Raw genomic sequence first — 15,835 nt, forward strand, 5'->3', positions numbered from 1 at the left:
TCCTGCCAATAACATAAAAAGCATACATGTACACTACCCAGTTCCTTAGGCTAAGATATGCTGTGATATAAGTGCTGTCTGTGCTGCATGTAAAGTCAGTAAAGCATGAGTCTATAGATGGAGTCCTCGCTCGGTCATGGACAAGTCTCTCTCATGCAATCACAAAGAAGTGCTCACTCTCCCCTGTTACTGAAGTCCATGAATAATGCACACTGTAATATTGCAATGTATGTAGACTTTACTAATTAATTCAGCATTTCCCACTTAGGTGATCTCATTAATGTGGTATCTTTGTAGTCAGCTCTGCATAACACTCTTGTGGCCTTGGATGTTCAAGCTGTCTATTCTAAGTATTTTCTCTGTGTACTTTATATTGAATTTGGCCTTGTTGTGAACATAAGACCTGGGTGGTTTGCTTGCATTTCATTTTGGAAACACTTCGGGACTACGTTAGCCCAGTCAGTTATCCTTCCTTTTACATTAATATATATCATAATTTTGACCATTAAAAGATGTAAGCAATGAAATTAGAAATTAAAGAAAAACAAAAGAAACAATTGCTGAAACGAAGTAGATGAAAAAATGCTTAAAACATACAACATGTAATATCTATTTAAATATTTATTGCTTTATTTGCCAGAGCAGTATAGCACTTTAAGAAGAGGTTCTATCTCTCTTCTTACTTGTATACAAATGGTCACAGTTTTGACTCAAATAAATGATGCAAGCTGTTGCTGAGCTACTCCAAGCCACAGGAAGAAGTAGCATATTTAATGAAAATATTTCTGAAAATGCTCCAGACCCCCACAAAGCTTTACTCAGAAAATAAAACGCTGAAATTGTATCTAAAAATCCACAAAATAATATACTAAACATAAAAATTCACACTATTCAAGCAGCACTAGCCTTTTTCTTTCAGTAGTAAATCACATATTCAGTTCCCAGTTTCCCATGAACTTCCTCTCAACTGGGACACGGCACTTTTTGATCAGAGCTGTCCGTCTCATCAGGTGTGAGCACTAAAGATGTACTTGAGTTGTCTAAAACTGACATCTTGTTTTCCTGATCAGAAGTCAAAGCCGTCGGTTGTGGTGTCAGGGCTGTGATGGCTGCAGTGGGGAGTGAGGGGGCTGGACTGTGGGACCTGGGCTTTGGCTCTCTCTCAGACTGGGCTTTGGTCTGTTTTTTGGCATTTTCCAGCAGAATGTGAACACTTACAGAGAATACAACCCGAGGGTCTGCTTCAGGTAGAGGAGGACACACACAGCTTGCCCTCAACTCAAGAGCCTAGAGAGAGATAGAGGGAGACAATGTGAGAGAGCAAATTAAACATAAAAATCATCTAAATTTCTTTTTCAAGATACTTCTTATTTTATAAGTATCCTATCTAAGCATGGATTCTTTTGGGAAGATAACAGGGTCTAGTTCATTCATAAATCTAGATTATTCATGTCCTCAACAACTCTCTCATCTCTGTAATTTAGAATTAACTTTTAAATTGTGTTTACATTTTTACCGATAGAGATTTAATGCGTTGCCCATTTTCTTTGATGCCATTTACAATCAGTAGGTGTTGTGAGGGATGTAAAAAAAAACATTGGAAGAACTGACTGACCACAAGACCTGCTACAAGAGGAGTAAATGTGTTTTCCTCCAATGGTGAAGGTGGAGTCGCTTCACACGAAGCCTGAAGCTATCACCTTTTCCTCCCAGGTTAAAAACAGCATATTATGCTTCATTTTCTCTGTTGATTCCTACTCCTGGGGTGCTATGGTAATGCAGTGAGGAGTGGGAGGGAAAACCGTTTTAAAAAGTGTTTATCTGGTTTTCAGGGCACTACCTGTGGCTACAACCTGCTTGGTACAAGTGCTGTTAGTACAGGTCAATACAGCTCAGAGGGATTGGACATAACACAGTCAACGACACGGCACCTGGTGGACAATTAGAGCCAGCCCCATCTGCTCATTTTTTATGATCTGAGTGTCTGACAGTGCCGCAACAGGACAAGTCATGCTCAAGGTTACATTTGCCACTTAAAAATATTATTATGGAGAGACACTTTTGGGACATCTGGCTACTTACACTGTATTTAAAATGTTTTACACAATTCTTAAACTAACTCACTTAAAACTCTTCTTTTCCCACATTTACTTGAGTGTACTTTGTACATAGCCTTTTGCACTTGAATTTGTTGACATATCACTCCTTGGCTCAGTTTTACTCTTAGCAGATTAAAATTATTCCATTTATTTTATTTTTTAACTGCATTCAATATGGCATACTGCAAACTTTAAATGCATAATAATTTCACATTCACACCAAACACATAAGATTATTACATATTCAAGTCTGTTAATGTGACTAATCAAAAGATATACGACATTGGTTACTTCAAATATTACTTGTAATGTGTGTATCCCCCTTAATCTCTCCTTCTCTCATTACTGGGGAGGTTGCCCTTTCCTTGGACGTCTTAACTGTGTCTTCATTTCCTTATAGCCTAAAGACACCATTGATTTGCCTTACTACAGCAAGAGCAGAACTTCTCATATTGAGCTGCTTTTTCTCTGGTCCCAGCCTCAAAGCCTAAAGGTAAATTCATTAATTCAAGCATATGAGTCCCAGTGCAGTGAAAAAAATCCCTAAACTATGCATCTTCTTTTTCCTTCCTACCCAGTGTCTCTTCCTTTGTGGCTGCTTCCCTGTGTCTGCAGGTGCAACCAGGTCTCTCCAGATGCTTCGTTAGCTCCATTAAGATCCTTCCAACAGTTCCTACAGCTACACTCTTCCTCCTGTACAGGTGCTAGGCCCACTCGCATCAAGGACTACTTTAAATGACACAAGCAGCGCTGCAACACTGATTTTCTTCACAGACCAGGATGCAAGAGGTAATGTAAAGGTTATATGAATCTATTAGTGAGATTCTAAGTAAGCTATATATAAAATAAGGATTAGATGTATTTTTAAAGAGGAAGAAAATGAAACAATAAAAGATATTTGCCAAGATATAATTTTGTCTGTAGATGATGGGGGCTGACCAGTAGGAGTGGATGTGGAATAAGTGTCTGTTTTTGAATAAAAAGCTGCATTAAATAGAGAAGCCTTGGATCACATGACAATATTACCACAATAACTTATTGTCACAGGGATCAGATCATTATTAGATTTTTACTGTCATATATATCAGCCCTACAAGGCCCTCACAATGGTAAGTAAAGACACAGTGCAGAACTGTGCTTTAACCATTCTCGTTCAAGGGTGCTTCATTATAGAATGTACCAAAACAGTCAAAGACATTTCCCCATGTGTTAAATGCTCTCAGGTTGTGCCTGTACCTGGGGTATGAGGCGGTCCATCTGAGTGTATCTGTTCTTGTGGGAGGGGTGTGTGGAGAGCCATTGGGGCAGCTCGAGCTCCCCCGTCAGCCGGTCTCTCATCTCCATCTGTTGCCAAAACACAGGGCCAGCCCGCACATCTGCACAAGCCTGAACGGAACAGGACAAGAAGGCTACATTCAGTCTGAATACAGGTCTATGACTAGTCCTTTACTGGGAGAACAGTGCCCTCTAGTGTCTACAAGAAAAAGTACAGCTTTACAGAGAGTTTATATTATAAATGATACCTTAGCAGCCAACTGAAGCCCAACTTCATCAGCTTCTGCCTCTAGTTTCCTACTATAAGGATGATTGAACATCAACTAAAAAAAACAACAAATGTATTGAAACATTGTATAAGAATAAGGATATATACAAGTACTGGAGTTTGTTAAATTATACCATTACTATAAAATATATGACATTTATCCATACATTTTAATATATAATTTATATTATATCAACTCCAACCTGTGTGAGCTTCTCCTGTGCCCAGTGCCCCAGCAGTGCGAGGCTATCTCTGGGACAAATGGCCCATATGGCTGTCAGCAGAATCAGAGACAGGAGGTCCACCACATGTGACAGACTGGCTTGTTCTGCCTATGCACAGAATGAAAGGTGCAACATTAAAAAGAGAAACAGCAGAAGGGGTCAATAAAGAAAGACTGACTGAAGCGTAACTAAAGAAATGAAATTGAAAAAGAAAACAGGTAAAAGTTTTGGGGAAGCATAGAAAGCATATTGATTGTTCCCATCTATATTAGTAGAAGTTATTCGCTGTAGCAGATTTAAAGGTTTTAACAGGCAATCCAATAGAGCACACCTACTGGGTAATACAGAGCCCATCGATGCTCATTCGCTTCGTCTAATTAAAATCTCCTTCAAGCATTTCCTCTGAGGACATTTAAAGTCTGGGAATACACTTAACTTAATTTAGCACTTTTTGAGAACAAGAAAGAATAGGCTTTTATGTCCAGAGCAAAAACAGTTGTCTGTTGAGTATTAATAAAGTACAGAAGTGCCCTGGGTCAACCTTGCTACAGGGCCACTCAGGCAAAGACAAAGAAACAGTGTGTCTTTGGAGGTTCAAGTGAGAGAGACTTGGCTGATGCAACGCCACTGCAACTAATGCCAGCTCATGCTCTGACAGGTTAAAATGTAGTTGATATTCACAGTTTAGAGAGCAAGTACTTTACATATTACATATTAGAACAATTCCCTATAAGTTGAAATTGGTGCTAAATTAGATATATTAGACTTATTTTTTAACCTCATTCTAATCACAATATGCCACAGAGGATGACCTTTATTGAAATTAATTATAAACTGGACTGGTTTAGTTGAAAGTAATGAACTGTATTACTCACTAATTTTCTCAGTGACTGCAGGTGTGTGGTAATGAGTGAATGTTTTGATGACATAAAGCAAAAAGCCAAGCCAAGCTAATTTTGCGGTAATAATAATATTGTAGTCAAGTCTTTATGTATAATGCATAGTATGCAAATTAATGTATTTAAATGCTGCACTTAGGAGTTTCTTGCTAATTTGCATTAGTGCCTTGAAGCTATAAAGAATTTTGTACTGTACTGAGTGTCCCAGTAAAGCATGGGCCATCTCGTGTCCGAGAACAATGGTGAGCTGATGAACATCTGTGACAGCATCTAACATCCCTGTGAAGACAAACACCTTCCCATTCTGCACACACAAAAACAGAACTGAATGTGAGCTGATAATGCAGAGCCTTTGCGGTGAGTGCTTCTTTGTTGTACTTACCGAGAGAACAAAAGCGTTGACTTTGGGGTCCTGCACCACATGGACAGTCCAGTCGATCTCAGAGACCTCAGGGATGTCCTTGTTCCTTTGAACAAGATGCTGAATGACTCGCTCCACCACCTGGTGCCGCGGGTCACACTCCGGCAGCATCAGCTCTGCAAACTCCTCCATGTACTGGCAAATTAAGTGGATTCAGAGGCCCTCCTTAATATGCCTATTTAGTATCCTCAAATAAATAAATGTCTGAGGAAACCTTCTTACTGTAGCTGTACCTCACTGTAATGTTTGCAAAATATGTCTTTACCAAACTCAGTGCCCACAATGTAAAGAATGATTCCTCTGTCGCTCTCACCTCCTGTGACACAAGGGCTGCCAGCTCCATGTAGTTCTCTTTACTGAACACCAGGAGGCGTGTCCGTCCTGTCAGTGGTGACTCGTCCAGATGCGTTAGGAGCAGTATGGCCATAATCACCAGACCGAGACCAGCCCCAGCCACCAACCTCCACCGTCTGTGCCACATCCACTCACGCAAGAGTTGTCTGCGGTTGTCTGGTAGTGCCACCCACCATTTCCTTATGCTCCTGCACACACAGTAAAATATGTATTGTCGTCTATGATTATAATAACTCAAAAATGCATGCAATCATTGTGAAGCAAATTATAATCCATTAAATCCCTTTCGCTCAAGGGCAGGGAAGTCAATATGAATTGGTTAATCAATTATCATGTTTTATCTGGTCATAATAACAAAAATAAGACAAATTGAGAATTTGCGAAGCTAAAAAATGTAATTCAATCTTTGCTCCAAAAATGTTTAATGTAAAGTGGTAAATGAAAAATTTAAATCTGTCAACTGGACAAAAAGTTGTAGGAGTGAAGATGTATTGCTGCTCATCAGTTCTTGTCAGATTACTGATGGCTTATATCCATCTGAAGGGAGGGGCTAACTACACTGAAACTATCACATCAATTTCTATTTGCAGGCTAGATCTGATGAGCTACAGTGTGAACTGTGCCTGAGTCATACTTATCTTAATCATTCAAGTCCCTATGGGTGTTCTCACACCTATAGTAGCCTTATACCTTTGTATAAGGCAGTGTCCACCAGTAATCTGACCACAACTGAAGAAGCAGCTTGGATGAGCAGCAAAATGCCTTCACTCATACAGCTTTTTGTCGAGTTGACAGATTTGACTTTTTCTTTTACTATGGATCATACCTGGACAACTGAGGGATTCCACAGACTTAAATGTTAAGTGCTTTTTATCTGGCTGTCAGGCTCCATTTCGTTCTAGTTTGATTCCACAAAATTGTCAAGGCTCTCTTATTTAAACTACCATTCACCAGAAGTGACCAAATTTACAACATATGGTCATGGCTTCTATAATCATTACATTGAATGTCACCACCTCATACGAAGAGGCAGTATTAAGAATTATTGATAATACATTCAATTCAGTTAATTATACTTTCTTGATCTGGTTCACTAGACCAGTGGTTCCCAACCTGGGGGGCAGAGGTTGCACAGATGTTGCAGGGCATCCTCAGAGTTTTGTCTGGTCATCTGAGTAAATATTGTTAGAGATTAAACACTAAATTCAAACACATTATTGGAAAATTAACAAAAAACACCCTGTTAATTTGTCTGAATTTGTATTTATATTTTTTATGTGGTCCATAGTAGTGGACTCTGCAGGTCTGGGCAATGGGTACTCTTCGGTTCAAGCAGGGGAATTGCTGGGTACCTTTCAATATTACCAGCACCGGTAGCCTACCTGGTTTTTGATATGATATAGGTACCTAAACTGCACTTTTTTCAATGCCTAATGTTGTATTCATTAGTAAATATTACAAAGTTTACATTAAATGTAAATTTTTTTTTGGATAATCTGAGGGAAGACCCCTACCAAACAAACAAATAATAATAATAATAAAAAAAATGTTCTAAGGAACCTCTCTGAACTGCCACCTTAACGTGGTGGAGGGGTTTGAGCAACCGAATGATCCTGGGAGCTATGCTGTCGGGGGCTTCATGTCCCTGGTAGGGTCATCCATGGCAAGTGGTCCTGGGGGATGGGTCAGACCAAGAGGGGTTCAGAAGCCCTTTATGATGAGTTTACGACCAAGGCAACTACGTCGCCCGGACTGGCATTACCAGGGCCCCACCATGGAGCCAGGCCTGGGGTGGGTGCTCGACAGAGAGCATCTCGTGGTCGGGATTTTCCCCACAGGACCCGGTAGGGCGCAGCTCGAAGGAGTGACGTGGGGACGTCCTCGTGGGGACCCACCACCTGCGTGAGGATCTGTGAGGGGCTGGTGCAGAGGGGTCACAGTCGAAGGCAGGGGCCTCGACAACCTCGATCTCCGGAAATGGAGACTGGCTCTGGGGACATAGAATGTCACCTCGTTAGGGATGAAGGAGACTGAGCTTGTGCGGGAGGTTGAGCGTTACTGACTAGATATAGTCGGCCTCACCTCCATGCATAGCTTGGGCTTTGGAACCCAACTGTGAGGATCAGTTGGGAATGTATGATGGAGACCTCTGTCAGGGGGGCTTTCAACTCACACCTCCGGGAGAGCTTCTCCTAGATCCTGGGGGAGGCTGGGGACATGGATTCCGAGTCAGCCATGTTCTCTGCATCTACTGTCGATGCGGCTGCTTGTAGCTGTATGGTCTGCGGTGCTTGTTGCGGGGGCAACCCCCAAACACGGTGGTGGAAACAGAATGTAAGGAATGTCATCAGGCTGAATAAGGAGTCCGATCGAGGCTTGTAGGACTCCTGAGGCAGCTGACGAGTACTGGTGGGCCAAGCGGCTTGTGTGGTTGCAGAAGCAAAAACACAGGGTTGGGAGGAGTTCGGGGAGGCCATGGAGGAGGACTATTGGACGGCCTCAAAGAGATTCTGGTAAACAGTCCAGCGCCTCAGGAGGGGGGAGAGTGGGTGGAGAGTCTTTGCCTCAAGTGGAGGAGTTCAAGTATCTCAGAGTCTTGTTCACAAGAGGGAAGGATGGAGCATGAGATTGACAGGCAGATTGGTGCAGCGTCTGCAGTGATGCGGTTGCTGTACCGGACTGTTGTGCTAAAAAAGGAGCTGAGTCAAAAGGCAAAGCTCTCAATTTGCCGGTCAATCTACGTTCCTACCCTCACCTATGGTCATGAGCTTTGGGTAATGACTGAAAGGACAAGATCGTGGATACAAGCGACCGAAATGGGTTTCCTCCAGAGGGTGGCTGGGCGCTCCCTTAGGGATAGGGTGAGGAGCTAAGTCACATGGGAGGAGCTTGGAGTAGAGCTGCTGCTCCTCCACATTGAGAGGAGCCAGCTGAGGTAGCTTAGGCATCTGTTTAGGATGCCTCCGGGATGCTTCGCTGGGGAGGTGTTCTGGGAAGACCTAAGACACGCTGGAGGGACTGTGTCTCTCGGCTGGCCTGGGAACACCTTGGGGTCCCACTGAAGGAGCTGGATGACGTGTCTGGGGTGGAGGAACTCTGGTAGTCCCTGCTTAGACTGCTGTCCCCGCGACCCGGCCCCGGATAAGCGGAAGAAAATGGATGGACGGAGGTTCTAATGTGTGAGTTAAACTCTTTTGGCATGGCTTAAGCCTGGGCAAATCACTACATGAAAGTAAAACAAATTTAGAATTTAACAAGTGCACAACTGAGTTGTGTTACAACAGCCAAGCTACCATTTATCTGATTGGTTAGAGTGACACTCTCATTAATGTAATGTTACACAAAAAAGTGGATATTATCATTTTGTCTGTATTATAGACTGAGTGACACATATTAGTCACAGACAGATTATACAAAGTGAAACTGTAGTAGAATGGAAACAGACATTAGCTCCTTAGTTTTATGACTGAACCATAGACTGGACCTCATAAATGTGCTGTGTCTGAGTCTCTGAGTATTATTCTCCCATGTATGATGATGGCCATGACCCATGAGTTTGTGTGACCTTACCTGCCCAGTATGATGGCCATAAGTTTCTGCAGTGGCTTGAGGACCATCCACACCAGGGGGGCGGGCAGAGCCCGGCGTGAAGCCGAGGTATGGAAGGGTCCACACCGTGTAAATGCCCCAGCTGTGTCCCGGGATGGAGTTCTTCTGACAACAGTATTGAAACAAATATATCTGCTGCCATTTCTCCAAAGTAGTACAGGTCCAATTCGGTTTGGTAGTCTATGACAGGTGACAAAACTTTGTTGTCTCGAAACATGATGTGGTTGAGAGATTTGAAAGTTTTGCTTCAGGAAGGCAGGCAAAACAAGACGCTTCTTGCTTAGGAAATTGCCTAGAAGCAAAGCCATTATCAATGTTTTCAAGTAGTTCTAGGTAGGTAGAAGGATAGAAATGATGTATCCAGGTTAAGTTAGCGCTATGTTGACGCTGACATGCCCAGAATCGACATATGCAGCTGTCAATGTCATTGCGACTTAACCACGCGCAACAGTCCCGTTACCACGAGCAACGTTTTCTCCGGTGTCAGAATGCCCTCCTAACATTTGAGAAAAGTGAAACCTCCATACATCATTCAGAGGACAGTCTCTTGATTCTACATGTTACATTTTGTTTGGTGTTCGTATTTGTTTGGATAGTTTTTGTGTCCCTCAACTATAAAGATCCCCCTGGAAACACGTCCACACTGATAGTTCCGGCTCTATCTGACGTTCATGTTCTGACGAATTCCATATATGCCTACAAATGATTAAAGCATTTTGTCACGTACACAAATAACAAACACTGAAATAAATAGGAAAATATTTTATTAACAACCAATAAAGCGGCTATAAACACTGCCTTGTCTAAAAACACTAACATTGTACTCAGCAAAGGCCTTAAATATTTGAATAATACTAGAACAACAATATTATGCATAACAATGAATAGATGTGTCAGGATCACAGTAAATAGTCATGTTCAGTGGGCAACACAGAGCCCAGGTGAAGCACTACATTCTCGGCAGCAGTGGCCTTGGTGTGATCTGGTTTAGGGTCCTGACTGGTGTCTCCTATCGGGAATATTTGGTCAGAATCATCACAGTCCAACGGTTCAGGTACATTTAAAGTTTCTCCTGCCTCCTGGTCAAATGTTTGTTGATTTGGAATAAAATCTGACTGAAATAGAGCTTGAATTTGGACAAGAAAAGGGTCTCCTTCATCATCTGGCAGAGGCTCCAGGTACTTGGCCAAAGAAGACAGCATCTAAAAAGAGACAATGAAATGGGACGATGGGTAAAGCAAAAAAAAAGAAAAAAGAAAAAAAAATTGAAAGACATAAATGTGACACAAATTTTAACCTTCTCAAGGCAGGTAAGATGTGAGTCTCTTCTGAAAAAACGGTTCATTTGCACACTCCTGGAAAATATGAAAAAAAAAAAAAAGAATAAACACACAATATATATAGACCAGTCTTCTACTCATGCCAGTTCAAAGCCCAGCTAAACTGAGAAGGCTGTGATCACACTGCACATCTTAAAAATCTTTAAGCTTAATATATTAAACAATATATTATTTAAATATTGTTAGTCAAATTATTAGGCAAAATAATCAAAACATTAGACGGCAGATGATTCACTGTAGTGTACAAAAGGAAAAGATTCATAAGAACAAATGCAACAGAAAAGAATACACAATGCAGTTACCCTGGTGTTTGGGAATATTTCTGGATAATCCACTGTGCCCTTCGCAAAGTCTGATCCCAGTCTGGAATGTCTTGTGATGGTAGAAAATCAAATTTGTAGGGCAGCTCTGAAAAATACAAAAAAACATAAATTAACAAAAATTATTGAAGAAAACATGTACAAGTTGTGTTGTTAAGAATTAAAAGACATACTCTGTGGCCCTGATTCACCATGGGTCTCTTTCACCAACAGACAGGTAGTCTGAGAGTGAGGGGATGGATTTGCAGGATCGTATGGACTCACAATCATTCCAATAAATGGAGCACCTCCCCTTGAGAAATAACTCTGAAAAACAAAAAAATAATGTAATTAAAATCTAATTAATTAACCAAACCTATTTGGCATGTTTTGAATATAAACATCCAACGACACACAAGTTCTGTCTCCCCAAAAAGAAAAAGTAAACTGATTTGTCTTTTTCTCAGTCAGACATTTTGGTCCATATCATATCATTTAACACAATTGCTTAGCGCTATTTGCACAGTTACTTTTTAACTTGAACATGTTGTCACCACAGGGTATTGATTTACCTGGAACTGATCCTGTGTGTGTATGTCCCGTACAGAGGGGTTGGGGTGGAAGGAGGGGTGTGAGTGGTACCAGCCCACCACACTGTACCCCAGAGAGGACAGAGTGTCACAGGCCAAAGTCTGAGACACAGGGTCCATCTCACACTGCAGGCCTGTACTCACGCTGTTACAAGGTTCAGCCACGCAAACCTAACAATCATCACACATTTGATAAATCACGTAGATAATGAAATTAAACATATTTTTAACATGAGGCTAGTTAGCTATTCCTCATACCTTTAATATCTTATCTTCCTCATTGTAAGTTCCACCAAGAAGACCAATGACTTCTCCTCGAGACACATGAGCATGCTGAGAACACCACATCCAATCAGTACTTAAAACTTCAAACTAAACTGTAAATGTGTAAAAACAGTCAAAGCTTACCATGTCCATGATTAGAAGTGTCTCTGCACAGACTATAATCTGGAATGGTTCCTGTTTCAATAATAATAAAATGAAGGCACACTTTAAGTAATTAAAATCAATATTATTATTATTATTATTATTATTATTATTATTATTATTATTATTATTATTATTATTATTATTAAACTGGCTTATATGTAATACATTGTTTTATTTATTCTGTATTCAATTATAAAGTTAAAATGGTTGAATTTAATTAATTAATGAATAAATAATTATGGTTATAATACTCTGTAATGTAGTGAATATGCTTATTAAAAGAATTTCACACTGCATTGTAGGAAAATGGAGTGTGAAATGCCACTAACCTGTACATCATCTCCAAATGATCTGCAAGGGATTAACTTGAAAGGATCAAATGACCTGTAAAAGAAAAATGCATGTTCAATAAAGCATACACTGTTTTAAATCGGACATAAAGCACCAGCAGACTTACCCTTTGTACCTGGACATCTTGGATGGTTTGGGCATGTTTTTCATCTCCTCTCTTCTCTTAGCGAGTTCCTCTGCACTGAGATGCTAGTTTGACCAAAAACAATAGTTACTGTGGAGCATAATTTAAATAGTATTACAAAAATGTCCCACAACAAACCTCATATGTCTGTCCTTCCAAGTCTTTGGCATCACACCAGTTTCCCCAGATGTCTCTCACACGCCGCTTCCTCGTTCGCTTCATTATTGAAACAAACAAAATGTAATAAATGAATATAAAGTAGATTTGTGTCAGTCATGTGTGCCTTTGAATAGTTCACCATGCTCTGTAGTCTCTGAGCTAGCTGATAGGCCTCCAGCACATCCTTGCCCTCTTTTTGTTTGGTCCGGTCTACGATTCGTGGGCGATTATATACTGCTTGCTCTTAAAGTAGAAAATAGGGTTGTTTATGGTTAATCAATTAAAGAATTCATTGCCAAAGTCTGTATTCATTAATTAATTGAGTACACCTAATTAAATGCAATTTGAGAACTTAAGCCAGTTAATAATACAAAATGCAATACATAGGGACAGCAACTATAGTTTTTAAGGGTATAAACAATTCTAATTGAAAGTGATTAAATGTTATTAAAAAGCTATTAATTGATCATTTGAAACAGTGAAACAGTGTTTAAAAAGTCTACTTACCACAGTTAAAGTTAATGGCTCCTATAAGCTCCAGATATGTGTGGATTCTCCCAATGCAGTTTACATCACCACAGTTTTTCAGCCCTGGCCGGACGGACGTCTTGTTGAGGTATTTGGGTTTGCTCTTGGACCTGTTACAGCATATTAAAATATATTAAGATCAGTTCAAGATAAAAATTGATAGAAACAAAAAGTCAACCCAACAAACCATTGATCCAGGATATAGTTCCTGATTTTTAAATATCTCTCTGGAGTTTTGGAAGGACGTCCCTCAAAGAACTCTGGGATAGCTTGCTTCTCATCTTCAGTGATGACCTCCGGGTCCATCTCGATTTCCTGTTCTGGAGGCTTCAGTTCTTCCTCTTCATCATCCTCCTCTTGGTTATCTTCTGGTCCCATGTTTTTCTCTTCTGACAGAACAATTTTAGGAGCAACATGTTAATTCAACAAAGTAATGTAGTATGCATTATTTGGTGTAAAAGATTGTATTAAAGATGGTAGAATGGTCTGCAATGCTCAATGCTCCTACCTGTGTCTTCATTGCATTCTTCTACCAGTTGCTGCATCTTTTCAGGACCAACAGACTGGTAGCATTGGTCCTCTTCTTTTATTTGCTTTGCCTCTTCCTCTGCTATTTTAGCAAGAATTGGTTCACTTTGGTCATCAACGAAAGTCTGATTTGTGGAATCCATGGAGGATGTGTGGCCATCTGAAAACATAAGGCTACAACCAGGTTTATCTTCAGTCTCATTCAAACTCTCCGTTATGAGGAAGCCTAAATCTCCCAGCTCCGGTCTTGTATTGTCTATTTGGGTGTCTGTGACTTCAGATTTTACTTGGATATCACTTGGTTTGTCTTCTGCTGGTTCACTATCATCATCTGTAATGTCTATTTCTTCGTCTTCGTCATCAGAAAGCTTCTCTATCCGCACAGCATTGGTCAAAGTGTATGGATGACTGGAACTAGTCTGAGGTTGCATTGGCAGCAATGTGCCTGTAGAGGGAGCAGCAGCTTTGACTTTTGATTTGGCCTGAAAATGTATAACATAGCATGTTTATTACAATAGTACCGCTCTGATATTGAGTTAGAGCATTTTGAAATGCAATAGGTAATTTTTTTCTGGTGAAGGGTCTGGCACATCCATAGCGATGTTATTACTTTACTTAAGCTTAGATGTTTCACAGTATGACAGCAAACTTCCTTATCTCCATGCAGTCAAATACGAAGATGCCACCAAGCCAAGTTACAGGAGAGAGGCAAGCCCATTCACAGCAAGAATGCATGTTTTTACACAGTATTTTGGCAATCAAACACATGTAATAAAATAAAACTACAAGGAAATCTATAACCGTTTCATGAAGACAGGCAGGTGACAGAACCCCTTACAAAACAAGGTGCCTTAAATAATAATAAATAATTTAAATGTGCAAAAAGACAGAATGAGGAAATAAAGTATATGCAGACAAATTACCTCTTGCTTCAAGTACTGGCGGGCATAACTTTTGACCTGAAGAACAGTACGGCTTCCCATAAGCTTAGCAATCTTAGTCCACCGTCGACCATATTGCGCCTGGCAAAAATGAATAACAATACATCCAGAGAGGAATAAAAGCAGTTTAGTAAAGAACAGCTTTACAATTTAAAATCATACCAGTCCTTCCTCAAAGCACTTCTTCTCCTCAGAAGACCAACGAGAGGAGGATGCGGAGGACGCTTTGGTTGGAGACCTAGAAAAGAAAAATGAACAAGAACAACACAATTGATCAAACTTATTATTAAACTCTAATAACTGTTTAAATGTGTGGTAACTTACTTTTTTACTTTTGGCTTGTTAGACTCACTTTGCCAAAAGTTTTTAGGGATTTCCTGACCTGTTAAGTAGTATCTATGTATGATTAAGGTTTTTTAATTGTAAATGTATGCAACTAACAGGAAAAGTAAAACGAATACAACACATTAAAACCGCTTTTAGAGTCTACAACATCAGATATAAAACTTTCTAGATTATCTCAATTTAATCTTATTTGCGCAGGCAGATATGGTTTATGAAGTAGGGAGTTAAAGGATACTGTTCTTCCAAGAGCATTTTCTCTATGACCTCTCTGTTTTCTGCGCTGATGGAGCTATCCAGTTCCCATGGCTGTAAGATGGAAATGAAAACACAATAAAAAATAAAAAAAAAAGCATAATCACTCACACTGATGTCAATCAGGACCACGGGTTATTACAGTTTTATAAAGAAACCATTTACCAGTATCCCCGCACTGCTTTTCCAGGTCGACTGTAAAAACTGCTCCTGAATTAGCCCCCCACCGTCCATCTCACTAAAACATAAGCAAAATCAGCTGCCAGACAGAAACTAATTCAAGTCCACATATATGCTAGCATTAGAGTTAGAAAAGCGACAACTACTAACGCAAATTTGAACCGGAAATCTTTGCACCATATGTAGAACGAAATTACAAAATAAACTGGTCATATATGCACATAACTGACGGTAAAACAAACCTAATACTGCTGTCAAAAGCATCTCCTTCGATGTCAACATCAACCTCGTCCTCCATGTTGTTGTCTTCTGTTTCTTCAGCGCATTAACAAACATTCCATCGGGTGGTTTCGTGGCGCTGCTGCCCCCTACCGTCCTTTACGTGTACGACACTGGCGTAAAATAATATGCAACTGGCTTATACTGCTTACTTAATTATTTAAGATCAAATTAGAATTACATTAATCATATAGTTATTATATCTACATACGTTTTGACTAGTTGACCAATAAAATATTCATAATCACTTTTTTTAAAACAAAGACAATGGCATTAAATAAAAAAGTCAAAAAGTGATACAAAAAAAAAATCCATCAGAAATACACTATATTCACAAATAT

The 15,835-nt window shown here is 40.1% G+C and overlaps 2 protein-coding genes across 2 annotated transcripts; both read right to left on the bottom strand.

Moving 5' to 3' along the window:
* Positions 1 to 604: 604 nt before the first annotated feature.
* Positions 605 to 9,782, bottom strand: oma1 (OMA1 zinc metallopeptidase). Its single transcript, XM_033965720.2, has 8 exons — positions 9,111 to 9,782; positions 5,500 to 5,728; positions 5,148 to 5,321; positions 4,962 to 5,069; positions 3,846 to 3,974; positions 3,623 to 3,697; positions 3,336 to 3,485; positions 605 to 1,287 (listed from the first exon to the last, which is right to left on the bottom strand). The coding sequence occupies exons 1-8, from the start codon at positions 9,455 to 9,457 to the stop codon at positions 964 to 966; spliced, it is 1,536 nt and encodes a 511-aa protein (XP_033821611.1). The 5' UTR covers positions 9,458 to 9,782; the 3' UTR covers positions 605 to 963.
* Positions 9,783 to 9,896: 114 nt separating this feature from the next.
* Positions 9,897 to 15,528, bottom strand: mysm1 (Myb-like, SWIRM and MPN domains 1). The gene is made up of 20 exons (XM_055221157.1): positions 15,458 to 15,528; positions 15,201 to 15,273; positions 15,019 to 15,089; positions 14,763 to 14,834; positions 14,601 to 14,676; positions 14,421 to 14,519; positions 13,478 to 13,979; positions 13,157 to 13,358; positions 12,949 to 13,079; positions 12,581 to 12,684; positions 12,421 to 12,498; positions 12,265 to 12,347; positions 12,137 to 12,191; positions 11,787 to 11,837; positions 11,637 to 11,711; positions 11,361 to 11,549; positions 10,983 to 11,115; positions 10,792 to 10,897; positions 10,447 to 10,504; positions 9,897 to 10,351 (listed from the first exon to the last, which is right to left on the bottom strand). Exons 1-20 carry the CDS (start codon positions 15,511 to 15,513, stop codon positions 10,049 to 10,051), a joined length of 2,517 nt encoding a protein of 838 aa, XP_055077132.1. The 5' UTR covers positions 15,514 to 15,528; the 3' UTR covers positions 9,897 to 10,048.
* Positions 15,529 to 15,835: the final 307 nt, after the last annotated feature.

The sequence above is a fragment of the Periophthalmus magnuspinnatus genome, chromosome 4, assembly GCF_009829125.3.
Source record: "Periophthalmus magnuspinnatus isolate fPerMag1 chromosome 4, fPerMag1.2.pri, whole genome shotgun sequence".
Lineage (NCBI taxonomy): Eukaryota > Metazoa > Chordata > Actinopteri > Gobiiformes > Gobiidae > Periophthalmus > Periophthalmus magnuspinnatus.